The 25,181-nt window shown below is 46.1% G+C and overlaps 2 protein-coding genes across 9 annotated transcripts in view; one reads left to right on the top strand and one right to left on the bottom strand.

Moving 5' to 3' along the window:
* TRRAP (transformation/transcription domain associated protein) overlaps positions 1 to 25,181 on the top strand; it is a 168,688-nt gene that overhangs the window by 134,413 nt on the left and 9,094 nt on the right. For 3 of the 4 annotated variants that reach the window (XR_010342808.1, XR_010342807.1, XR_010342806.1), the window contains 5 exons: positions 15,870 to 16,000; positions 18,184 to 18,323; positions 20,720 to 20,985; positions 21,175 to 21,311; positions 23,684 to 23,795. The gene's annotated coding sequence lies outside the window, so the exon portion shown is untranslated. Of the gene's footprint in view, positions 1 to 264; positions 358 to 15,869; positions 16,001 to 18,183; positions 18,324 to 20,719; positions 20,986 to 21,174; positions 21,312 to 23,683; positions 23,796 to 25,181 lie in introns of those variants that run through there. The other variant, XR_010342805.1, reaches the window with a different exon arrangement.
* The window catches only part of SMURF1 (SMAD specific E3 ubiquitin protein ligase 1), a 118,937-nt gene continuing 106,196 nt past the window's right edge, over positions 12,441 to 25,181 (bottom strand). For 3 of the 5 annotated variants that reach the window (XM_021671673.2, XM_021671676.2, XM_064376428.1), the window contains 5 exons: positions 23,650 to 23,787; positions 22,339 to 22,459; positions 20,766 to 20,967; positions 18,321 to 18,405; positions 12,441 to 15,665 (listed from right to left, as the gene is read on the bottom strand). In XM_021671673.2, the coding sequence (XP_021527348.1) occupies positions 15,566 to 15,665; positions 18,321 to 18,405; positions 20,766 to 20,967; positions 22,339 to 22,459; positions 23,650 to 23,787 (646 nt within the window). In that variant the 3' untranslated portion in view covers positions 12,441 to 15,565. The remainder of the gene's footprint in view (positions 15,666 to 18,320; positions 18,406 to 20,765; positions 20,968 to 22,338; positions 22,460 to 23,649; positions 23,788 to 25,181) is intronic. The other 2 variants (XM_021671677.2, XM_021671674.2) reach the window with 1 other exon arrangement.

Below are 25,181 nucleotides of genomic sequence, written 5' to 3'. Positions count from 1 at the left end.
CCATTTGAATTCATTTTAAGTGCACAGTTCAGTGGCATTATGTACCTTCACCACCATCCATCTCCAGAACCTTTATGTCTTCCCATTCGGAAAAATCTGTCCTCATTAAACACTCACTCCCCATCAGCCCTTCCCCCAGCCCCTGCCAACTACCATTCTATTTTCTGTCTCTGCATTTGATGACTCTAGGGACCTCATTTGAGTGGAATCATGGAATATTTGTCCTTTTCTGACTGTTTTCTGTTTGTTTTTGTTTTGAGACAGAGTTTCACTCTTGTCACCCGGCCGGAGTGCACCGACGTGGTCTTGGCTCACTGCAACCTCTGCCTCCCGTTTCAAGGATTCTCCTGCCTCAGCCTCCCGAGTAGCTGGGATTACAGGTGCCCACTGCCACGTCCAGCTAATTTTTTGTATTTTTTAATAGAAATGGGGTTTCACCATGTTGGCCAGGCTGATCTCAAACTCCTGACCTCAGGCAATTACCCACCTCAGCCTCCCAAAGTGCTGGGATCACAGGTGTGAGCCACGGCACCCAGCCTTTTGTGACTGTGTTATTTCACTTAGCACAGTGACCTCAAATCTCATCCATGTGTGTGTCAGACTCTCCTTTCTTTTTAAGGCTGAATTGCATTTCCTTGTCTGTGTAGACATTGTGTTTATTCATTGGTCTATTGATGGGCACTTAGGTTGCTGGGTTGTTGCTTTTGTCCACTATGAATAATGCTCCTGTGAACACAGGCTTGCAGATATTTCTTCAGTTCCCTAGTTTTGGTTGCTGTGGTTATATACCCAGAAGTAGGATTGCTGGATCACGTAGGAATTCTGTCTTTAATTATGTGACCAACTGCCATGCTGTTTTCCATAGCAGCTGTATCATTTTACGTTCCCACCAGCAATATGTGTGGTTTTCCGTGTCTTCACATTCTTGCCAACACTTGCAATGCTCTGTTTGTTTGTTTTTGTTTTATGACATCCATCCTAATAGGCACAAAGTGGTACTTGATTGCGGTTTTGATGAGTGAGGCTGAGCAGCTTTTCATATGCTTGTGAGCCAGTTGTATATCTTCTTTGGAGATGTGTCATTTCTAGTCCTCTACATGTTTCAGTTGGGTCGTTTTTGTTGCTGACTCACAGTTCTTTATATAGTCTGGATAGGAATCCCTTGGAGATAGACGGTTTATAAATAATTTCTGATATTGTGTGGGTTCCCTTTTCACTCTGTTGATAGTGTCATTTGATGCTCAAAAATTTTGAATTTCGATGTAGTTCGATTTATTTTTCCTTTCGTTGCCTATGCTTTTCATGTAATATCAAAAAAATCATTGCCAAATCTAATGCCATGAGGCTTTTCCCCTACATATTCTTCCAAGAGTTTTAGTTTTAACACTTAACTTTAGGTCTTTGTCCGTTTCGAGTTAATTTGTATATATGCTATAAGCTAAATGTCCAGCCAGATTCTTTCACTTGTGGATATCCGGTTTCCCAGCATCATTTTGATGAAAAGACAGTCTGTTAAAAAGGGTCTCGGCACCCTTGTCAAAAAATTAGTTGACTGTGTACAGTGTGGAGAGCCGATTTCTGGGCTCTCTGTTCTGTTCGGTTGATCCTTGTGTCTGTCCGTACGCCACCAGAGTGTTTTGTTCTGGAGCTTTTTAGTATGATTTGAAACCAGGAAGTGTAAGTTCTCCAATTCTGTGCTGCTTTTTCAAGACTGTTTTGGATTTGGGGTCCCTTGCAATTTCATACAAATTTGAGGATGTCTTTTTCTGTTTCCGCTAAAATGTTGGTTTTTTTTGTTTGTGTGTGTGTTTTGAGACAAGGTCTTGCTCTGTTGCCCAGGCTGGAGTGCCGTGGCGTGATCTCGGCTCACTGCAACCTCCGAACACCATTATTCTCCAAACGCCATTTCAAGGCAAGTACTATTATCAGACTTATTTTTATTCTTGTGGTAAGGTATGTATAACACAAAATTGACCATTTGAATTCATTTTAAGTGCATAGTTCAGTGGCATTATGTGCCTTCACCACCATCTGTCTCTAGAACTTGTACATCTTCCCATTCGGAAAAATCTGTCCTCATTAAACACCCACTCCCCATCAGCCCTTCCCCCAGCCCCTGCCAACTACTATTTTACTTTGTCTCTGTGAATGTGATGACCCTAGGGACCTCATATAAGTGGAATCATGCAGTATTTGTCCTTTTCTGGTGACTGTGTTTTTGTTTTTGTTTTGAAATGGAGCTATGCTCTTGTTGCCCAGGCTGGAGGGCAGTGGTGTGATCTCCACTCATTCCAACCTCTGCTTCCTGGGTTCAAGTGATTCTCCTGCCTCAGCCTCCCAAGTAGCTGGGATTACAGGCACATGCCACCATGCCCAGCTAATTTTTTGTACTTTTAGTAGAGACAGGGTTTCACCATGTTGGCCAGGACGGTCTCAATCTCTTGACCTCGTGATCCACCTGCCTCAGCCTCCCAAAGTGCTGGGATTACAGGCGTGAGCCACTGTGCCCAGCCTATAATTTCTTTAATCAATGATTTATGGTTTTCAGTATACAAGTATTTGACTTCATTGGTTAAGCACGTGCCTGTTTATTCTTTTTAATGCCACTGTAAATGGATTGGTTTTCTTTAGTTCCTCTTTGGATTATTTATTGTTAGTGTACAGAAACACAACTGATTTTTATATGTTGATTTTTGTATCCTACAATATTGCTGAATGTTTATTCTAATAGTTGGTTTTCTTTAGCATTTTCTATAATCATGTCGTCTGTAAACAGATAATTTTACCTCTTCCCTTCCAATTTGGACTTTTTTTCCCCACTTGCCTAATTGTTCTGGCTAGAACTTCCACTGCTGTGTTGAGTACAAGGGGCAGAAACAGGCATCCTTGTCTCATTCCTCATCGTTAAGTGTGATCTTAGCTGTGGGTTTTGCATAATGGCCTTTATTATGTTGATGCAGTTTCCTTCTATTCCTAGTTGTTGGAAGTTTTTATCTGAAAGGGTGATAAATCTTGTCAAATCAGTTAAGATGATTTTGTGGTTTTTCCTCTTTAACCTGTTCATTTGTTGACTCCTCCTTGGCACATCCCAGGAAAAAATCCCGATTTATCATGGTGTATAGTCCTTTTAATATGCTGTTGAATTTGGTTTGCTGGTATTTTGTTGAAAATCTTGTGTCAATATTCACAGGGGCTATTAGTTAGTAGTTTTCTTTTGGCGCCTGGGTTTTGTATCAGGGTAATATCCAAGGTCATGTTGCAAAGCCAGTACTTGATCCTACATCCTAGCTCTGCTCTCAACAAAGTCATCCTCTTTGAGAGCATAGACATGGGGAAAAAAAATCCGTGCACACAAAAAATGTGTACACATATATCTATCTGTACGTGATCATCAGGTAAAATTCAGAAGACAAGGACGCCATGGTTACCCGAGGGAGCTGCAGCGCTTTGGTGGTAGAAGGGAACAGGAAAGAACAAAGAGAGCGTTTCAAAAGAGCATGTTTTTAAAAAGTCATTGGCTCGGCCGGGCACAGTGGCTCATGCCTGTAATCCCAGCATGTCGGGAGGCCGGGGTGGGTGGATCATGAGGTCAGGAGATCGAGACCATCCTGGCCAATGGGATGAAACCTCGTCTCTACTAAAAATACAAAAATTAGCTGGGCGTGGTGGCACACGCCTGTAGTCCGATACTCAGGACGAGAATCCTTTGGACCAGGGAGTTGGAGGTTGCAGTGAGCCAAGATCGTGCCACTGCACTCCAGCCTGGCGACAGAGGGAGACTCCATCTCAAAAAAAAAAAAAAAAAGTCATTGGCTCATGCCTGCAATCCTAGCACTTTGGGAGGCCAAGGTGGGCAGATCACTTGAGGTCAGGAGTTTGAGGCCAGCCTGGCCAACATGGTGAAACCCCATCTCTACTAAAAATATAGCCGAGTGTGGTGGCAGGCACCTGTAATCCCAGCTACCTGGGAGGCTGAGGCAGGAGAATAACTTGAACCCAGGAGGCAGAGGTTGAGTGAGCCGAGATCACACCATTTTCACTCCAGCCTAGACAATAAGAGCAAAACTCTATCTTAAAAAAAAAAAAAAAATCACAAAGACAGTAGACAGGATAGATGTGAGCACAGACAGGCAGACCAACTTGTTTAAAGCCCCAGCTACCTAGTGATAACACTGAGATCAAAACCTGAAAACATTCTGACTCTTGACTATAGAAAATGCTCCAACAAGCCAGACACACGTTCCCTAACCTAGAGCACAGCATCGTCTCACAGACGTCAGAGTACAGGACTGTGTCTGCTGGCTAAGCTCACAGACACACTCCACCTTCTCCTGGAACGTGCCAGGGTGGGAAATAATAAAAGCAGATACGACAGGAGTGACGATCAGGAAGGGGACAGAAGAGGAAGGAATCTCTCTCCCCACTGAGACAAAAATTGGAGTGGCAGAATCTGTCTGAGGTAACTATTTTGGAACTCTGGAGTCTCATTGAATGCTTGCAACTTCCAAGGAAACTCTTGGCTGGTAAATTGCTGTTAATTTTGGTCAATCTCAGCCTTTAGGATATTAGCGTCTCCCCAGCCTGAGTCTTGTGGTAGGCAGCCATGCCCGTGTTCCTGGCATGACTTCCTGAAGCCAGGGTGGAAGTCTTGTCCTCCACATATCAAGGTTCAGTGTTTTGATTGCAGAAGTGCAGACATATAGGTGGCAGCCATTGTTGCATTCCCTACTGGCTGAAGTGGCTTCCAGAGGATTTAAGGAACAGCCTCAGTTGTTTTTCTTCTTTCCTGTTTTTCCATTTGGGGAGCCAGGCTTAAGGATTAGGATATTGAAAAGCAAGTGTGTGGACAACTTACTTGGGCCTCCTGCCAACAGCCAGTAAGATGCCAAGTCCCTCAGTCACAAAGCCACATGAAAATGAATTCCACCAACAACCTGGAGGAGCCTGCAAGAAGATTCTCCCTGGTCGAGCTGTGAGATGAGAATACAGTTTGGCTGACGCCTTGATTGCAGCCTTGTGAGACCCTGAGCAGAGCATTCAAATAAACTGTGAAATAAAAGTGTATACAGGGCAATTTAGAAAGCCACTGCACGTACATAGAGAAATACGCACACTCAGAAGAGACATGGGAAGACTTTAAGCTTTCACCTCAAGCTGATCCAGAGATACCCTCAATAGCTGGTGTGGGGAAACAAGGGTAAATGCTGGGGAAAAAAAGGAGAATCTGATTTCCAGATTCAAATGTCCAGTTTTGAACAAGAAACAATCACAAGATACATGAAGAAATAGAAAAGGAAGAAACAAATCAATGGAAACCATCACTGAGGAAGTCCTGACAGCAGACTTACTAGACAATAACTTTAAAACAACTGTTTGAAAGATGCTGAAGGAGCTAAAAGAAAACAAAGACAGGAGAACAGTATATGAACAAAATGAGAATATCAGTAAAGTAACGGAAATTATAAAAAGGAAACAAATTCTGGAACTGAAAAGTATAATTGAAATGAAAAATTGCCTAAGGGGTTCAAAATATTTAAGCAGGCCGAAGAACCACTCAGTGAACTTGAAACTAGGGCAGTTGAAACGATTGAACTGGGGAGGTTGGGGAGGGGTAACATGGGGAGAAATACCAGATACGGGTGATGGGGGGAGGAAGGCAGCAAACCACCTTACCATGTATGTACATATGCAACAATCCTGCATGATCTGCATATGTACCCCAGAACCTAAAGTAGAATTAAAAAAAAAAAAAATGAAAACCTAAGGAACCAACCTGTGGAATACCATAAATAAGACCAGAAGTAGAGAAACAAGGGCAGAAAGTATATTTAAAGAAAGTTCAACAGAAAACTGCTCATATTTGGTAAAAGACATGTATCTACAAACCCAAGAAGCATAACAAACTCCAGATAGGATAAGCTCAAGGAAACACACACCAAGACACTTCACTGAAGACAAAAAAGAACCGTGAAAGCAGCAAGAGAGAAGTAATTTATCACATACAAGAGATTCTCAAGATTTTCAGCGTATTTTTCATCAGAAACCTTGGAAGTCAGAAGGCAATGGGCTCATATATTAAGACTGCTGAAAGAAAGAAAACCTGTTAGAATTCTGTATCTAACAACTGTCCTTCAGAAATGAGGAAGAAATCAATACTTTCCCAGATAAATAAAAGCTGAGGGAGTTCATTATCATTCTTTGCAAGAAATGCTAGAAGGAGTCTTTCAGGTTGAAATGCTAAACACTAAACTTCTTTTTTTTTTTTTTTTTTTTTGAGACGGAGTTTCGCTCTTGATACCCAGGCTGGAGCGCAATGGCGCGATCTCGGCTCACCGCAATCTCCGCCTCCTGGGTTCAGGCAATTCTCCTGCCTCAGCCTCCTGAGTAGCTGGGATTACAGGCACGCGCCACCGTGCCCAGCTAATTTTTTGTATTAGTAGAGACGGGGTTTCACCATGTTGACCAGGATGGTCTCGATCTCTTGACCTCGTGATCCACCCGCCTCGGCCTCCCAAAGTGCTGGGATTACAGGCTTGAGCCACCGCACCCGGCAACACTAAACTTCTTTAAAAGAACACTAAACTTAGAACTTCAAGTTGTAAGAAGAAATAGAGACCACCAGTAAAGGTAAATACATGGACAGTTATAAAACCTAGTATACTCTAATGTTGGTTTGTAACTCTAGTTTTTATTTTCTATGTGATTCAAAAGACAGATCCATTAACAACTGCTAATAATGGGTACACAGTGTATAAAGATGTAATTTGTGATGTCGGTAACAGTAAGGGAGACAGTGCAGCACAGGAGCAGTTTTCAGAGTTTTTGTAAGTTATTCAAATTAGGTTGATATAAATTCAGTTTAGGTTGTTGTAATGTTAGAATATCCAGTGTAATCCTCATGTTACTATAAAAAATGAACTAAACACAAAAGATAGTAATGGAGGAAATGAGAGACCCAAATAAAATATTTAAGTGACAGAAGGAAGTCCCTTCTTTTTTCTTTACTTTTGAGACAGTTTTGCTCTGTCGCTAGGCTGGAGTGCAGTGGTGCAATCTCGGCTCACTGCAACCTCCACATCCCAGGTTCAGGCAATTCTCCTGCTTCAGCCTCCCGAGTAGCTAGGACTACAGGCATGCGCCACCACACCCAGCTAATTTTTGTATTTTTTTAGTAGAGACGGGGTTTCACCATGTTGGCCAGGATGGTCTCAATCTCTTGACCTCGTGATCTGCCCGCCTCAGCCTCCCAAAGTGCTGGGATTACAGGCGTGAGCCACTGTCCCTTATCAGTAAGTACTTTAAATGTAAAATGGATTGAATTCTGCAATCAAGACAGAGATTAAAGATGGCGGAACAGGAAGCTTCCAGGGCCACATTTCCTCAAGAAAACATTGAGGGAAAGAAAGGTAACTAGGCACTCACTAGGCGCTCTAGAAACCAGTCAAAGATCTATAGCAACCAGGCGAACACCCAATCAAGAGAAAGCCATTCAGAATAGTGTGTTTGTCATTTTTATTTGCCCTTCTTCCATCCCTCCCTGGCACAACCGTGTGCTTGTTTGGGAGGAAGCAGCCCAATTTCAAGTTTTCTTCCCTTGCACCAGAAGGAGCAGAGCAGAACTTGGCTGCAGTGTTCTGCCCTGTCTTTCGGCTGCCTGAGAAGGGCTGGTTTCTGTGTCACCTGACTCAGAGGTTAAACAGGGAAGGTGACAGTTAAGATCAAGAGCCATGGAAGGCAGTGGCAGGCGTGACATGTAAAAGCTGCCGGGGGACTACAGTGGATATCTGGCACAAGAGATTATGGCAGAATAATATAAGAGAACATCTTATTCCTTAGAAGCAGCTGGGTTAAGACCCTTTGAGAAATTAAGACTTTTAAAAGCAGCCATGTATATGGTAAAAGCCAAAGAAAAATGGACCTGAGATGGACCCAAAAAGACCTGAGATGACCTTAAGCTGTCACCTTGGGCTGATACCAAATATTAGGATATACCCTCTGAATTAGTGACGGTTTTCCTTACCAGTCTTTAAAGACTGGAAGAGATGACTGCTTTTGCAAATGCCCAGTTTAAAAAAAAAAAAATCACAAGGAATAAAAAAAAAAGAAACAGGAAACCATGTCCCATTCAAAGGAACAAAATATATCTCTAGAAACCATCCCTGAAGAAACAAAGGCATCAGACTTGTGAGAAAAGACTTTAAAACAGTTGTCTTGAATATGCTCAGAGATCTAAGGGAGAACATGATGAAGAACTAAAGGAGATCAGGATAGAGATGTATGAACAAAATGAGAATATCAACAAAAAATAGAAATTATTTAAAAGAAGCAAATTCTGGAGCTGAAAAATACAGTAAATGAAGTATTCAATACAGTGGTTCAACAGCCAACTCAAACAGGCAAAAGAAAGAATCAGAGACCTTAGAAAACTGATCATTTCAAATCACTGAACTGGAGGAGCAAAAAGAAAATATGAAGCGCCCAAAGGATTTATGGGACACATCAAGATGTCCAATTCAGGCGTTATGGAAGTTCTAGAAAGAGAAGAGAGACAGAAGGGGACAGAGCTTATTTGAAAAAATAACGGACAAAACTTTCCCAAATTGGAAGAAAGAAATGGATATACAAATTTAGGAAGCTCAACGATTTTCCAACTAGGATAAACCCAGAGAGTCGAGCAAACACTAACAAAGGTGAAGGGTGAAATAGCTCCATTTTAATAGTACGAAGCTTCAGTACTCAACTTGTTTGTTTGTTTGAGATGGAGTGTTGCTCTGTCACCCAGACGGGAGTGCAGTGATAGAATTTCAGCTCACTGCAACCTCCACCTCCTGGGTTCAAGCGATTCTCCTGCCTCAGCCTCCAGAGTAGCTGATTACAGGCAGGCCCCACCACACCTGGCTAATTTTTGTATTTTTATTAGAGACAGGTTTCGCCATGTTAGGCTGGTCTCAAGCTCTTGACCTCAAGTGAACCACCCGCCTCAGCCTCCCAAAGTGTGGAGATTACAGGCATGAGCCACTGCGCCTAGCCCAGTACCCCACTTTCGATAAATTATTAATAGAATAACTAGACAGAGGATCAATACTTATTTCTAGCTTCATTCCGTTGTGGTCAGAGAAAATAAGGAAATATAGGACTTTTGAACAACACTATAGATCAACTGGACCGAACAGACATACACAAAACACTCTGCCCAGCAACAAGCAGAATACACGTTCTTCTCAAATGCACATGGAACATTCTCCAGAACAGACTGTCTCCAGAGAGATCATAAAACAAGTCTTAATAAATTTAAGACTGAAGTCATACAAAGTATTTTCTCTGACCACAACGGAATGAAGCTAGAAATAAGTAACAGAAGGAAACTGGGAATTCACAAATATGTGGAAATGAAACAAGATGCTTTCAAACAAACAACCAATGGGTCAAAGAATAAATCACAAGGGAAATTAGAAAATATCTTGAGACATGCAAATGAAAACAACATACCAAAATGTATGGAATGTAGTGAAAGCAGAGCTAAGAAGGATTGTTCACCGTGACTGAGGAAACTTACAGCTGCAAATATTTATATGAAAAAGAAGGTCAAAGTGAACAACCTATATTATACCTTAAGGAACTAGAAAGAAAAAACCAAATCCAAAGCTAACAGCAGTTAAGAAAATGAATATTATAGCAGAGGAAAGAAAGGTTAGACAAATGATAGAGATCAATGAAGCTGAGTTGGTTCTTCAAAAAAGATCAACAAAATTGACAAAACTTTAGATGACTTAGAAAGATCAACTAAAATCAGAAAAGAGGGGACATTATTACCAATTTTACAGAAATATAAAAGATTATTAGTGTATTTTGAACAACTGTATGCCAACAAATTGAATAACCTAGTTGGAATGGATAGATTCCTAGAACTCTGCAACCTACCAAGACTGAATCATGAAGAAACAGAAAATCTGAATAGACTGGTAACTAGTAAGAAGATTGAATCAAAAATCAAAAATGTCCCAACAAAGAAAAGCTCAAGACCAGATGGCTTCACTGGTGAATTCCATCAATACCAGTCTTTCTCAAACCCTTCCAAATAGTTGAAAAGGAAATAATGCTTCCTAACTTATTCTGAGGCTAGCGTTACTGTGATTTGAAACCCAGACAAAAACACTACAAGAAAACTCTAGACCAATATCCCTTATGAATACAGATGTAAAAGTCCTCAACAAAATATTAGCAAATTGAATCCAACAGCTTTTTCTTTTTCTTTTTTGAGACAGAATCTCAGTCTGTCACCCTGGCTGGAATACAGTGGTGCTCTCGGCTCACTGCAACCTCCCGGGTTCAAGCGATTCTCCTGCCTCAGCATCCTGAGTAGCTGGGACTACAGGCATGCACCACCATGCCCAGCTAATTTTTGTATTTTTAGTAGAGATGGGGTTTCACCATTTCGGCCAGGCTGATCTCAAACTCCTGCCCACCTTGGCCTCCAAAAGTTCTGGGATTACATGCGTGAGCCACTGTGCCTGGCCCCAAGAGCATAATAAAAGGATTCTTTACCACAGCCAAGTGGAATTTATCTCAGGAAGGGAAGGGTGGCTCAACATAAAAAAATCAATCAGTGTAGCACATCACATTAATAGAACAGAGGAAAAAAAATATGTACATCTCAACTGATACAGAAGGGCATTTTACTATATGTAAGAATTCCCCTAAGATCCAGGAACAAGACAAAAATTCCCACTTTTACCACAGCTGTTCAACATTGTACTGGAAAGTATAAGCCAGAGCTAATAGATAAGAAATTGGACGCATCCAAATTGGAAGGAGCAGGCAGAGCTATCTCCTACAGATAGAAAATGGCAAAGAATTCACAAGAAAGCCACTAGAGCTAGGAAATCAATTTTTTTGCCAAGTTTTAGGGTACAAGACTGACACACAAATGCAGTTATGTTTCTATATACCAGCCACAAATGATCCACAAAATAAAGCAATTATGTTTAGAATAGCATCTAAAAGAATAAATCTAACCAAGTAGGTGAAAGACTTGCCATTTGTCTGCTGAAAACCAAATACTGTGTAAATAAGTTAAAACCTAAGTAAATTGAAAAGACATCCCATGTTCATAGATTGGAAGATAACTTTGTTAAGATGTCAATAATGCCAGGTGTGGTGGCTCACACCTGTAATCCCAGCACTTTGGAATGTCAGGTGGGTGGAGGAGTTCAAGACCAGCCTGGGCAACATGGCGAAACCCTATCTTTACTGAAAATACAAAAATTAGCTGGGCATGGTGGCACACTCCTGTAGTCCCAGCTACTTGGGAGGCTGAAGCAGAAGAACCGCTTGAACCCAGGAGGCGAAGGTTGCAGTGAGCCAAGATTGTGTCATTGCACTGTAACCTGGGTGACAGACTCTGTCTCAAAAAAATAAGAAAGTCATCCTCATGCACATCCTCCTGTATATTTTAAAACATCTCTAGATTGCTTATAATTCCTAATACAGCATAAAGGCCATGTAAATTGTTTTTATTCTGTATGGTTTAGGGAGTAATGAAAAATCTATGCATGTTCTGATGCAAGTATGTTTTTTTAAAAAAATTTTTTTTTTTGAGCTGGAGTCTTGCTGTGTTACCCAGCCTGGAGTGCAGTAGTGCGATTTCGGCTCACTGCAAACTTCACCTCCCGGGTTCAAGCAGTTCTCATGCCTCAGCCTCCCAAGAAGCTGAGACTGGTCTCCAACTCCTGACCTCATGTGATCTACCCACCTTGGCCTCCCAAAGTGCGGGGATTGCAGGAGCCACCGCACCCAGCCAAAAAATTTTTGATCCCTGGTTGAATCCATGGATGTGGAATCCACAGATATGTAGGGCTGACAGTAGTTTACTACAATTGTATTATTTATTTATTTATTTATTTGAGATGGAGTCTTGCTCTGTCACCAAGGTGGAGTGCAGTCATGCGATCTTGGCTCACTGCAACCTCCACCTCCTGGGTTCAAGCGATTCTTCTGCCTCAGCCTCCCGAGTAGCTGGGACTGCAGGCACACACCACCATGCCCAGCTAATTTTTGTATTTTTAGTAGAGATGGAGTTTCACCATATTGGCCACGATGGTCTCAATCTCCTGACCTCGTGATCCGCCTGCCTGAGCCTCCCAAAATGCTGGGATTACAGGCATGAGCCACTGCACCCAGCTTTTACTACATTTTTTTTAAAGGAAAAAGGGAAAAAAAAGTGTGCAAAGAAATTCTGAACTTTCTCAATTCCATGTTTTTGCTTGATAGAGCACTTTTAACCGACAACCGTAGTGTCATCAGTTTCCCTTACAATTCTGTCCTTAACTTTGTCCTTGGAAGGCCCTTGCCAGTACTCCTGCCTACACACTTCCTTTCTTGTGGGTTTGCAAAGACATTGGAATCTCATTTCCACACCAAAGTAACAGACACCAAAAATGTAAAGTTGTGAGTTTATTGCATATGTAACAAAATGAACCTGGCCTCCCGGGTCCAGCCTGCTGTACAATCACTGTTTTGTGTTTCCAGCTGGTTCCGTAACCACATTAAATACAACTAGTATATCATTAAATACTTTTGATTTTGACATAAAACAGAACATTAGTGTACAACTTTCACAAAATAAATCAGCGATAAAAACAGTGGGAAGGATAGCAGCAATACTTAAAAACAAGATGTTACAAAATAAATTAAAAATACATTATAAAGTGGTTGAGAAACAAAAATAAACAAATTTTTAAAATCCATACTAGGTTTCGGGAAGGCTGCCATGCGGCACACACCTGGCTGCAGATGGGGGGGTGGGGGGGGCCATTTTCTCTGCAGAAGGCCTTTCCTGACATCTCAGATTGGGTGACCCACCTAATCTGAATTTGAACCATATGGCCGAACAAGTTAGGGGTTGGAATTCGATCTGGTGGCAGATTCTCTCTTCAGAATTTGAGAGAGCCCTTTTCCCGTCGCCCAGGGCCTCCCAGGCAGCCTCATCTCTTCCTGCTGAAAGCACTGGTGGAGTGGTGTTTGCTGCATCCCTGAGTGTCGGCTGATGGCCGCTGGTGCGGGCAAGCCTGAAAGGTTGGGCCCCTGAAGCATCTGGGCAGAGGGGCGGGGGGCATGGCTGGATCACCTGGGACCACCGAGAAGGGCGACGCAGAGATCACACAGGAATGGGCTTTGCGCGGACCCAAAGTAGAACAGTCGGGAGCTTTAACCGTTTGCTTGCCATATTGAGTTCTTGGGGGTGGTTCAAAAGGACTAAACCAACCATCATAGAAACTGAAGGTTCTGGGAGTGCAGTGCCACTGACAGGGAGGCCTGTTTGGAAAGAGTGAACTGGAGCTCCGGAAAGGTCTGCGACACTCACACGACCGATGACAAGGCGGCAAACCCACACGCAGGTGGAAGTGGAAAAGCAGAGACAGGCTGGGCTGGGACGGGAACGCATGTGTCCGCCGGGGCCACCCGTGGAGGACACAGCCCTCTGGCTCTGGGCTGAAGTGACACCCGGCACGAGAGGCAGGGCAGCACCGACCAGCCTGGGGCTGGCGGGTACAGCTGCTAAGGCTCGCCTCCGACTCCTCCCAACAGCAAAAAGGTAGTTTTAAAGGCGTCAAATGCAACATTCCTGCTTCAAAGTCTTTTAAACCACAAGACCCTGGTTTCCTTCCTAATTACTGCAGATTTTGGATACACCACCAGGAAAATCAGGTGGTACCTCCGACCTCATCCGGAGGCTGCTTCAGTTCTTGGATGGATGTCTCTCCCGCCTCCCACGGGTTAGGCTCAAGATGATAGAGAGTGGGCTCTCCAGGGGAGGTCTGTAGTTTTCACTTCCTCGCCTTCAAGAGGAAGATGCAAGGAAAGGCTGGATAGAGCCACTGGGGAATGGGCTTCTAGAACGCCCTCAGGAAGCATGATGGTGAATGAGACACAGGATACGCCCACTGGGGCAAGGCAGAGCTTCTGAAAGAGGCTAAGCCCACCATTTGGCCTGGACTTTTGGCATAAGGGATTAAACTTTCCTCCTGCAGCAGACCTCATTTGGCAGCCCTTCCATTCTAGAACCTCAGCAGCCCAGAAGGTAACAGTGACAAAAAGAACAGATAAAACAGTCATCCACAAGGTCCTTTCCAGGCCATCTCAGACCCACAGCGAGATCCCAGAGACTTCGACGGCAGTGAAACGTCTTGCTAATGAATTACCCTGTACTTGCCCCCACCCCCAAACAAACAAAAACAACAACAAAAAAACCGTACAGGAACATTGGTTGCTGCTGTTTTTTTGCCAAAGTTCAGCTACTGGACATCAAGCCACTTGATAAGACGCTGTTTGACTTTTGTGCAAACTATAGATGGTGTCAGAACTTCAAGTCTAGGCTTGCTTTTGGCCTTGCTCATCGTACGAAGACATCTGGGCAAGCGAACCGAGTAGCAATCGTCACCGGCTGCCACTGGGAAAGGGGCTACACGAGGCAGTGTGTAGTCGACCCCCACCCCCATGGTCACAGGTTTGCGTCCACACCCTGCTTTTTGTAGACAGACAGTATCTTTGGGTGGATTTGCCTCAAGGTTATCCTTTCCCCATTGCTTTTAAGCGAGTTCACACCAAGCCAGCAGCCGTGATAACACCATTTTGTTAGTTTAGCTCTTAGCAGTTGCCGCATCGTGGTTCACTAGTATTTTCAGTGACACAGGCGATGCTTTTCTATGGACAACAGTGGCACAGAGCTCACAGCTTTGGGACTGACTGGTTGGCTCTAGGGCTGGTTTTGGTCTGTTCTTTTATACACTCTGTGACTTTGTGTTTTCACTGAAAAAAAGTCAAGCTGGACAGATAATGCAGCAAAAGGAACCCTTGAAAGATCATTTTTCTCATTTTGTAAAACAAAATTTTCAGCCAAGATACCCAGAAAAGAAATATCCTGGGCCTCCAGGAAAGCTGCTCCAATTCCTTCTCCTTTCAAAGGGGAAACATGTTTTGACTCAAGCTTCCTGCTGTGGCAGAATTCCAATAAGCATACATTATATAGTTATTTTTCAGTTGGAAATTTCTGCTACCCATAACAGGCTGCTGGGATGTGAAATTTGTAATCTGAGCTCTGGTAAGATATCTAGCAGCTGCTCAAATTGAAAAGGGGCCTCCAGGCTCTTTGTTTTGAGATGGGAATAGCTGGGACAGCCACCAGTTCCAAACCCTCAGTCAACCACACTCAGTCCCCTAACTGTGAGCTGATGCTCCTGTAAAGAGCTCAGGGCCATGAGCCTTATCACCACATGGGTTGCAACCATAGCAGAATATCCTGTGTGACCGAAGCCAAAGGCCCTGGCTGCATTTTATTGGATGGGTGATGGAAGTGGGTGGGAGTACTATAATGAGGGATGTATGGGTGGGAGCCACCAACAAAAGTCCCCCATCCCCCTCCCGCAACAGAAAGGAGAGAGACAACCCTTTCCCCTCAGATGATCTGGAATTCCAGGGCCTCTGCCAGCTTTGCAGGAGGCGCACAGAAGCTGGATGCTTTTGGTCTGGTGGCCATGAGCTAGACTCTGTTGCCTTTGGTGGTTCTTCACTCCACAGCAAACCCGCAGGTCTCCTCCACGGCTGTCAGCAGCTTCTCGTAGAGCTTCTCATAGGACTCATATGGTGGAATGTCGATCCGGTTAAAGCTAAAAAAAGACAAAAGAATGAGAGTCACCGCATGGGCAGTCCAGCCCTAGGACCAACCTCAAGGCCAAGGACAGGTGGCAAGAAGTGTGTATGGGAAAGGGAAAGGAACGGGGGCGGGGCGGGGGTGGCGATGAGTTATCCGTGTTCCCTCTGTGCTTTTCTGCTTCTGATACAAAGATTTTTAATTTGTTTTTGCTTTTTAGTAGAGACAGGGTCGCACTAGGTTGCCCAGGCTGCTCTCAAACTCCTGGCCTCAAGTGATCCTCCTGCCTTGGCTTTCCAACATGCTGGGATTACAGGCATGAACCACTGTGCCCAATCAACACACAGCAGAGTAAGTCTTCCGCCTTAACAACCAAAACATAACTAAGTTACTGTTTACTGCTTCTGTCAGGACAATGCTCTCCACTTGTTTTTGGTTTGTCTGTCTTTGGGAGAAATTCCTTCTCTGTGCTGCGAATGCCTCCTTGGCAGCCCCCGTCACCCAGACTAGCTGTCAGGCACGTCATCACTGACGACGTACTGAGTGTCTGTCTGTTCCTCTGGGACTTTATCTGAGACCAAAATGGGCAGTCTGGCAAATTCCCTGCAAAAACAAAATAGATCCCAAAACTAGTAAGATGACAAATCCTTCAAAGATGAAACGAATATTCAACTTTTGACTCTGTATTTCCAGGGGAAACTGGTTTCCAATATTTGTGGAAAGAAAAATGTCCTTTAAGAAGCAAACCAAAAAAATACAAAATTGTGACCCAGAGGACATGCAGTGATTTATTGACTTCCTAGGGGTAAACAATTAGGGACGGTTTCTGTCTCTACAGAGCTGGGTTCCAGGGCAGGCACTCTTTTTTCTGAAGCTTCAGAGGCTACTTTTCACATCCATCTTATTCCAAGCACTAAACTGCTAAGGACAACAGCCTCGTGAGTAGGCACCCGCCCAATGTGGCGCGTTCCCGTAATGGGACACCACAGCCATCTCGGAACAGGGCCTTGGCACCCACCACGGTCCAGGACCAGCTGTATTAATCCCCATATCGCAGATGTGGAAAACCAAGTTAAAATACGAAGCCACTTGCCCCGAATCACATGTCAGGGTGTCACAGCTAACATTTGATCCCGCATTCTTGGGTTCCAAGTCAGGAACCTTCCACCACCTCATGGGGCATCTCAGCAGCATCTAGAACTGGTTCCCCCAAGGAGATGCAGCTGCTTGTCTCAATGGATGGTTCCAGGACAAAGTGTGTGCAAGTGGTTGGATTTTTAAAACATACAGGGAACAATCTATGGAGACTCATTTTTAAATTAAAATTTAGGAAGAAAACATTTGTCAATAGACAGGGTGCATCTGTCATAAGCAGGATCCCAAGAAGATGGAGACCCAGAAATGTCAGATAAAGTGAAGACTAATACATCCAACTGAAACACTGGCCAGTTTTCCTTACCAGCAGGTGCATGTACACACACACATGTGCACAAGACCTGGCAAAAAGGAAGACTTGAGCACGCTGGGGTGGTAGCCACGCTCCACCGAAACACCAGTGTTAATTACATGCTCATCACAAAATTAGTTTCGTAAGAGACTCTGTTAGCCTTTGTGTAGCATGCTGCAAAGTACTTGTCCCATCTGATACAGCGCTACTGTCACTCATTGAGACTTGGCATAAATGAAACACAGTCCTACAAATCAGAAAACAGCTTTAAAAAATAACATGAGGCCAGGAGCGGTGGCTCATGCCTGTAATCTCAGCACATTGGGAAGCTGAGGTAGGCGGATCACCTGAGGTCAGGAGTTCCAGACTAGCCTGGCTAACATGGTGAAATCTCGTCTCTACTAAAAACACAAAAACCAGCCAGGCGTGGTGCCGGGCACCTGTAGTCCCAGCTACTCGGAGGCTGAGGCATGAGAATTGCTTGAACCCAGCAGGCAGAGGTTGCAGTGAGTCGAGATTGTGCCACAGCACTCCAGCCTGGGTGACAAAAGTGAAACTCCATCTCGAAAAACCAAACAAAAAACTAAATCAAGAGAAAATCTCTATTTAAATTTTAGGTTACATATGCTGTAGATTTATATTGTTGTTGTTGTTTTTTTTTTGAGACGGAGTTTCAGTCTTGTTTCCCAGGCTGTAACACGATCTCAGCTCACCACAACCTCCGCCTTCCAGGTTTAAGCAGTTCTCCTGCCTCAACCTCCCAAGTAGCTGGGATTACAGGGACGTGCCACCACGCCTGGCTAATTTTTATATTTTTAGTAGAGACGGGGTTTCACCATGTTGGCCAGGCTGGTCTCGAACTCCTTACCTTGTGATCCACCCGCCTCGGCCTCCCAAAGTGCTGGGACTACAGGTGTGAGCCACCACGCCCCACCAAGTTTTAGCAATAATTTTGGCCCTCTTATACCTATTTTGTTACATGGCCAGTAAAGCCGCTCTATACAGTATTGTCATGTTGGGGAAAAAGTCACTTGCTTGAGGGCTTCAGAATTGTCATTTAACTGTAGAATTTTTCCTTCTGTCTCAGGTGCTGTGGCTTTTGACTTTTGATGATGACAAAAATATTTTGGCAGAGACTCGGTCTCAAAACAAAACTAATGTGACCGCCTGCACCCTCCAGGACAGGCCCCTAGGATTCAGTGACCTGCCGGCCGCAGTGCTTACCAGGTATGGGCCTTCGGAAGGTTGTCTGTGTTTGCATCTATCAGGTGGATGGTGAACAGCCGGGGCCCTGCCGCGCCTGTAGAACCTTACGAGACAACATTCTAGTTAATGCACTTCAGAGGCACAGCCATGGCGCGGTCCCGGCCACACAGCCCCCGACGAGCCAGGGCCCTGACCACGTTCCCAGCCCCCACACTCAGGCAGGCTATCCTGTGAGAGGGCCGTGGAGTTCACAGGCCCGGTTTTAGGATATGCCTGCAGTGGCCATGAAAGTGACAAAATGCAGACTTTTTTTTGAGACAGGATCTCGCTCTGTTGCTCAGGCTGGAATGCAGTGGCACAATTTTGGCTCACTGAAACATCTGACAGCCGGGTTCAAGCGATTCTCCTGCCTCAACCTCCCGAGTAGCTGGGATTACAGGTATATGCCATCATGCCCAGCTAATTTTTATATTTTTAGTAGAGATGGGGTTTCACCATGTTTCCCAGGCTGGTCTCAAACTCCTGGCCTCAGGTGATCCACCCACCCTGGCCTCCCAAAGTGCTGGGATTACAGGCATGAGCGGCCACACCCGGCCAAAATTCAGACATTTTAAGAATATCCCAGGGGGCAGAGCAAGGACTGCTAAGGACCTTCCTAAAGTACACTCTGACCATGAGCCTGCTCCAAATAGGCTCCCTGAGGATCAAAGTTATTTGTACCCACCCTCTGGAATAGATGACTTGGCCCACCAATTCTGTAGGGCAGAGAGAGGCGCCAGGCCCCTGCTTGCTCAGGTCTCCCCAAACTCAGCCCCACATGAGCACCAGGCTGGCCGGCACAAAGACCGCTAGCTGACAGGGCTGCCGGGCACTGGGAAGAGGGGCACAGAGGCCACTGGCCTGGGCTTTGCTGCCCCTTGCTCCTGTATATTCACAGATATTCATTTCAACCTGGGCTAAGGTCAGTGTTAGGACAGGAATCCAGGAGAGTTGTGGACAAGTGGAGATCCCATCTTTATGTTGGGCAGAGGGTCTTGGAATGCACCCCCCTGGTTCCTGGGGACCTGGGGCAGGAAGCTAGCTCCTCCCCCTCACAGTCCACACCCTCCAACCCTGATCTCCTGGGGAGTCAGGATAGGCTGGACCAGACATGCCCAAGTGAGGGCTTCAGAGACCTCTTGCAGGGCCCTGGCCACTCTGCCTGGCCCTGCTACCAGTCATTCCCTTCCCTCAGCACCAGCACTCCGGTACTGGACTGTGACTCTGTCAGGTGAGTCCTGGTCACCTCTGACCCACCTTCTAGACACTTCAGGGACACTGGCCTAAAGTCCATCTGATTAGGGGACTGATGAGACCCTTACGACGACAGAGATTCTCTCTAAGCAGGAAAGTTTAGCACGTGGGCCTGCTGCAGGCAAGACGATGGTGGCATGGTCACAAAGCCTGGATTCCTGCCCTGGCTCACCGCTCACACCTTCTGGGTTTTTTTTTCCCCCTTGAAGGGAAAATAAATCCCGTGACCTCCGTGAGTCACAGCTTCCTCTTCCATGGAATGGGGCTAATCCCCACTCAGCCAGGCTCTCCGGGTTGTTAGGAGAACTGAAGGAGATAGGCTTCATAAAAGGCTCCAGCAAGCTCTGGGAGCAGCCGTCATGGTCAGGCTGGTCAAGCAGATGGAGGCTCCCAGATACGAGTGGGTCTCAGCCTCCAACCCCTTTTTATTCATGCTGGGCCCCTGGCAGCAAATCCATAGGCAGAGGTCATGATGGAAAAGAGGCAGGTGCCCTGATGACCTCCTTTGACCCAGCAAGTCAGAGGGAATACTCTGTCTTCACAGTGTGTCTGTCTGTCTATCAATCAGCATTTACAGTCCAGTCAGCTGAACTTCAGTACGGTGACACCCTTCACCTCACTCCTTCCAGCAGCATCCCCTCCAAGCCCTAAGTGTAAAAGATGACAGGCAGATCGGCAACTCTCCCACAGAATTCCACCCCACTTTCAGCAACCCGAGTGGCTCAAGCAGAGTGAGCATCACAGCACCTTTCGGTATGTTTGTGGCTAAGTAGGGGTTCATGTGCAGCTTCAAGCTTCGGAGCCACTGAGACTGGGGTGGTTCCCCCATAGCTCCCTACCCAGGGTCTTGGCTAAGCTGGGCTCACAGAGATGGAAGTGCAAGGCCTCCCAGACACTTCAAAGACCCCTGCTGGCCAGACTCTCTTGGCTTTTTGGAAGCAGTGAGGAGGGGAACCCCCGTGCCCGAGAGTGGCTCTGCAGTCTTTGCTTACACACGGCCCCGGCCAGGTAGGTGGCTGCCTCTGCAGCACAGAGCATTCATAACTGGAGAACACTCCTTATGCCGTTTTCTAGCACACATCTCGGAAAAACATCTCAGCCATCTTCACTCTTCCTGTCCACAGCCCACAGAGACGTATAATCAAATAGCCCCGCCTCCACGTCAGTCACCTTGCAAAGCCTTGAAGCCTTGGAGCGGGACTCGCGTGGACCCGGTCACAAACTGCAACAGCCTGGCCCTCCTTTCTTCATCAAACGTCTCCACCGCTTGCCAGAACCACCGGACGATGTTGCTGTCAGCCACACAGTGCTTTAGCCGCGTGTTCGACTTCCAGTCGTTCAGGTCTATTTTATCCAGGCCACCTATGATCAGCTGAGGAGGTGCCGAAAGGTGAGTTACTCCCAAAATGTATAAACCCACATCAGGACACGCCTCCTAGATACCCAACACACACACAAGTGAAAAGTTGGTTCCCAAACAAAGCAGTGACTGTGTCCAAAGAAACTAGATAGTAGTTGAGACAGGAAGAAAGCTCCGAACAGAAGACCTATGGTACATGCTTCCCTCCGCCTCCTCCAGGCTGGCCTCCAACCCCGAGGACCACGGTGCACAGCTACTGATGGGACATCATCTTATAACCAAAGCGGGGTTTCTGCTCTGCATCAGTGAGGAGTGATTATCAAAGAACCACCCAGTGACACTGAACAGAGCTAACTGTGAGTAAGAGCATGTCCCGGGGTCTCTCTAGGACACTCAAGGACATGTGGAGTTTCAAGTCTGAAGAAAGGAGAATTCAGCATGAGTTACGTGGGGCTGGGGTAGATGGGACGTGTTTCTGCAACTTGCTTAAAAGGTTCACCCCCCGCTGGGCGCAGTGGCTCACGCCACTATATTCCCAGCACTTTGTGGGGGCTGAAGTTGGGTGGATCGCTTGAGCCCAGGAGTTCAAGGCCATCCTGGGCAACATGGAGAAACCCTGTCTCTACAACAAATACAAAAATTAGCCAGGCATGGTGACATGCACCTGTAGCCTCAGCTACTCAGGAGGCTGAGGTGGGAGGATCGCTTCAGCCTGGGAGGTTGAGGCTGCAGTGAGCCATGATTGCACCACTGCACTCCAGCCTGGGCAACAGAGCGAGACTGTCTTTAAAAAAAAAAAGACACAAAAGTTCACCCCAGAACTACTGCCCCATCCAAGCTCTTGGCTCCCAGGCTCTCCTCACTGGCAGCTCTCCTCACTGGCAGTAGAAAGACTAGGAGAACAATCTACAAGGCTTGAGCTGTTTCGCACCAGAGACGGTAAGGGATGAATGAGTCACTATGTTCAAGCTCATGAGTAGGACTGGAGAGGACAGTATGCCCTTGTTCTTGGTCTAGTAACAGCCAGAATAAAAGGCAGTAAGTTGTGGGAGAACCTGGTTCTCCCAGGAAAGGAGAGGGCCATGTGATCTCCCTGCTAGAGATCCTGAAAACGAGAGAAGCCGCAACCACCTTGAACAACGGCCCGGGAATATTCAGATTTCCGACCACCACGCAGACATCTCACCGGTTACCAACTGACATAAACACCCTCTACTCCCCACTGTTGCTCCAGCTGACTCTATTCTGGGAACCCCAACAGCTCCTGGGCTTTCTAGGAAACAGCGCATGCCACACCCTGCATCAAGGATTTAAAACAGGCAGACACCAGCCACGGGGGAGCCCCTGAACGCCCTGGGTGGACTCCGCACAGCAGGCACGTACCTCCAGTTCCTTCTGGTCAAAAGGCTTCAGCAAGTGTTGAGGGATGAGTTCATTGAACCCCTTCTGCAGAGCTAAGAACTGGGCTTCAATTCCTCTCATAAACCTCCAGTTTACATACAACCTGGAAGAAAAACTCACAAGTTGGATGCAACACCAAGTGGATTTTCCTCCATAGGGAGGTTTTGTTTTGTTTTGTTTTTGAGACAGGGTCTCACTTCGCCCAGGCTGAAGTACAGTGGCGCAATCCTGGCTCACTGCAACCTCCGCCTCCTGGGTTCAAGCAGTTCTTCTACCTCAGCCTACCTAGTAGCTGGGCTTACAGGCATCTGCCACCATGCCCAGCTAATTTTTGTATTTTTAGTAGAAATGGGTTTTCACCATGGTGGCCAGGCTGGTCTCGAGCTCCTGACCTCAGGTGATCTGCCCGCCTCAGCCTCCCAAAGTGCTGAGATTACAGGCATGAATCACCACACTCAACCCATGAGCAGGTTCTGATATCACAGTCTGACAAACATGAGAACGTATTGGGTGCCCCTCTAGATCTCCCCACCAAGACACACAAAAACCCCACCAGCTAGTAGTACCAAACCTTGGCATCACGTTAAAAATGACTCAGCACATGCCCTGATTCATTCTGGTTCTCTACTGAAAACAGCAGGATTGAACCCGACTTGTCACATCAATTGCTGTAATTTGAAAGCACGTTCTGGCCAGGCATGGTGGCTCACACCTGTAATCTCAACCCCTTGGGAGGCCAAAGCAAGAGGATCGCTTTAGGCCAGGGGTCTGAGACCAGCCTGGCAGCACAGCAAGACCCTGTATCAAATGTTAAACATTTAAAAATGTTTAAAAGTGCATTATTTGAAAGGACAGCGCAGGACAGCCTGGCACACAGCCATGCCCACACACTTCTCAGCTGCCAGTGCCTAGGCCTGAACATGGATTTGCCTCAATTTAGGGGTGGAAAAGACTGACAGGGTAGCTTCCTCGGACTGATCACAAGACCCTCCAAGCAGCTGCTCTCTCCTTGGCCCCCCCACTTTGCACCCAGAATTAGGTGGTCACTTGAAAGTCCTTCCCCACGTGGGCTCTGTCCCTCAGGCAGGCCTGGCCCCATCAGGAACCCTCCAAGCAGATCCCTGACGTGGCTGCTGAGCTGTCGGTTTCTGAAAGTCGCTTCTGTTCCTGTGATCTGATCACAAGCACCAGCCATCAGGGACACGCAGGCCTCACACAGCGAGTGAGCTACAGCAACTAAATGCAAACTCAGCTGTGCCCCAGGTACCTGGCTGTGCCCCCCAGGCAACTTGCCTGACGTATTCTTTCTTGTTCTCCTCTGTGACAGGCACGTTTCTGCCATTGGGTTTCAGTTCATGTTGAAGAATCCGCCCAAAGGCATTGTGTTCCACGCAGAAGGTGTGGTCCAGCACCGGTGTGATGTCATTCTCTCTGTTGAAGTAAGACAGAAGGTGACGTCGGTTAGAGTTCAGCCACCATGTGCCAATTGAAAGGAACATCAAGTAGGGCCATCGGGTAGACAGAGAGATGGCGTTTAGGACTCCCAGACCCGGGCTGCGAGAGAGGACAGCCGCAGGCGGACACGGAACCCATATGGGGGCGGCCAGCAAATGGTGCTGGGAGGCCTCGGAGACCACAGTTCTGGTTCCAGATGTCCCCGACTCCTGCCTTCCTCACTGATAGAAAGCGGGCAGCATAGAAGGCAGGAAATTGACCTCGAGATGAAGCCACGCCAAGAAAATACGTTTCCCCCCTTAGAGCCAGCCTTTCCAAACACATTAGTTCAAATGCAAAAGCACTTAAAAAAGTGAAAATTAGCTCTTGAATCTGCCATGGTTTTTGAGCCGTAGGCAGAGTGGAATTTTTTTTTTTTTTTGAGACAGAGACTCACTTTGTCATCCAGGCTGGAGTGCAGTGGTGCGATCTTAACTCACCGCAACCTCTGCCTCCTGGGTTCAAGCAGTTCTCCTGCCTCAGCCTCCTGAGTAGCTGGGATTACAGGCACATACCACACCCGGTTTTTGTGTGTGTGTGTTTTTAGTAGACACGGTTTCACCATGTTGGCCAGTCTGGTCTCGAACTCCTGATCTCAAGTGAAAGGGCAAGTGATCCGCCCACCTCGGCCTCCCAAAGTGCTGGGATAACAGGCAATGAGCCAACACGCTGAGTGGAAGATTTTCTACCCGGTCCCTGGAGTCCCCTCTTCAAGTTGGAACATAGGACATAACTAGGAGGCCCCTACTCCAACTCACCCACATTCCTTCTGTCTGCCAGAGCAGAGCCTGATCTTTCATCCCCATGAAATCCGTGAGACCCGTGACACTCATTGTCATTGCCTGCTGCCCGTAACAGAATGTCTAGAATAATTCTAAAGCAGAGGAACCTAAATGTTCAATTTGTTTTGATACGGGCTTGGCCCCTGTGTAGGTTAACTGGAGACACCCGTGAGTGTCACACACGCCCCACACCCAGCCTGGGGAGTAGCCTGTTTATGTTCGTGATCTTACCTTCATAATTCAAGGAAACAAAAGAATCTAGTCCCTGAAGAGAAGCTGGGCCCAACATCACAAGGAAAATAAGGCAACTGAGTATTTTTTTTTGGCTAGATCTGGTGTTTTTTTTGTCTTTATTGCAGTAATGGGGTCTCACGATGTTGCCCAGGCCGGTCTCAAACTCCTGGGCTCAAGCAATCTGCCCACCCTGGCCTCCCAAAGAACCTTCTTTTTTGTTTCAGGTTATATAATACAATGGCTTCTTTGTGTCTCTTCTTCAGTTTCACACCCATCCCCAAATACACACACGCACACACATGCATGCAGACAACA

The sequence above is a fragment of the Aotus nancymaae genome, unplaced genomic scaffold (genome assembly GCF_030222135.1).
Source record: "Aotus nancymaae isolate 86718 unplaced genomic scaffold, 86718_ANA_hifiasm-v0.15.2.pri h1tg000015l_0, whole genome shotgun sequence".
In the NCBI taxonomy this organism is placed as follows: domain Eukaryota; kingdom Metazoa; phylum Chordata; class Mammalia; order Primates; family Aotidae; genus Aotus; species Aotus nancymaae.
The sequence above is the reverse complement of the archived record's forward strand: the minus strand, read 5'-3'. Positions and strand labels throughout refer to the sequence as shown.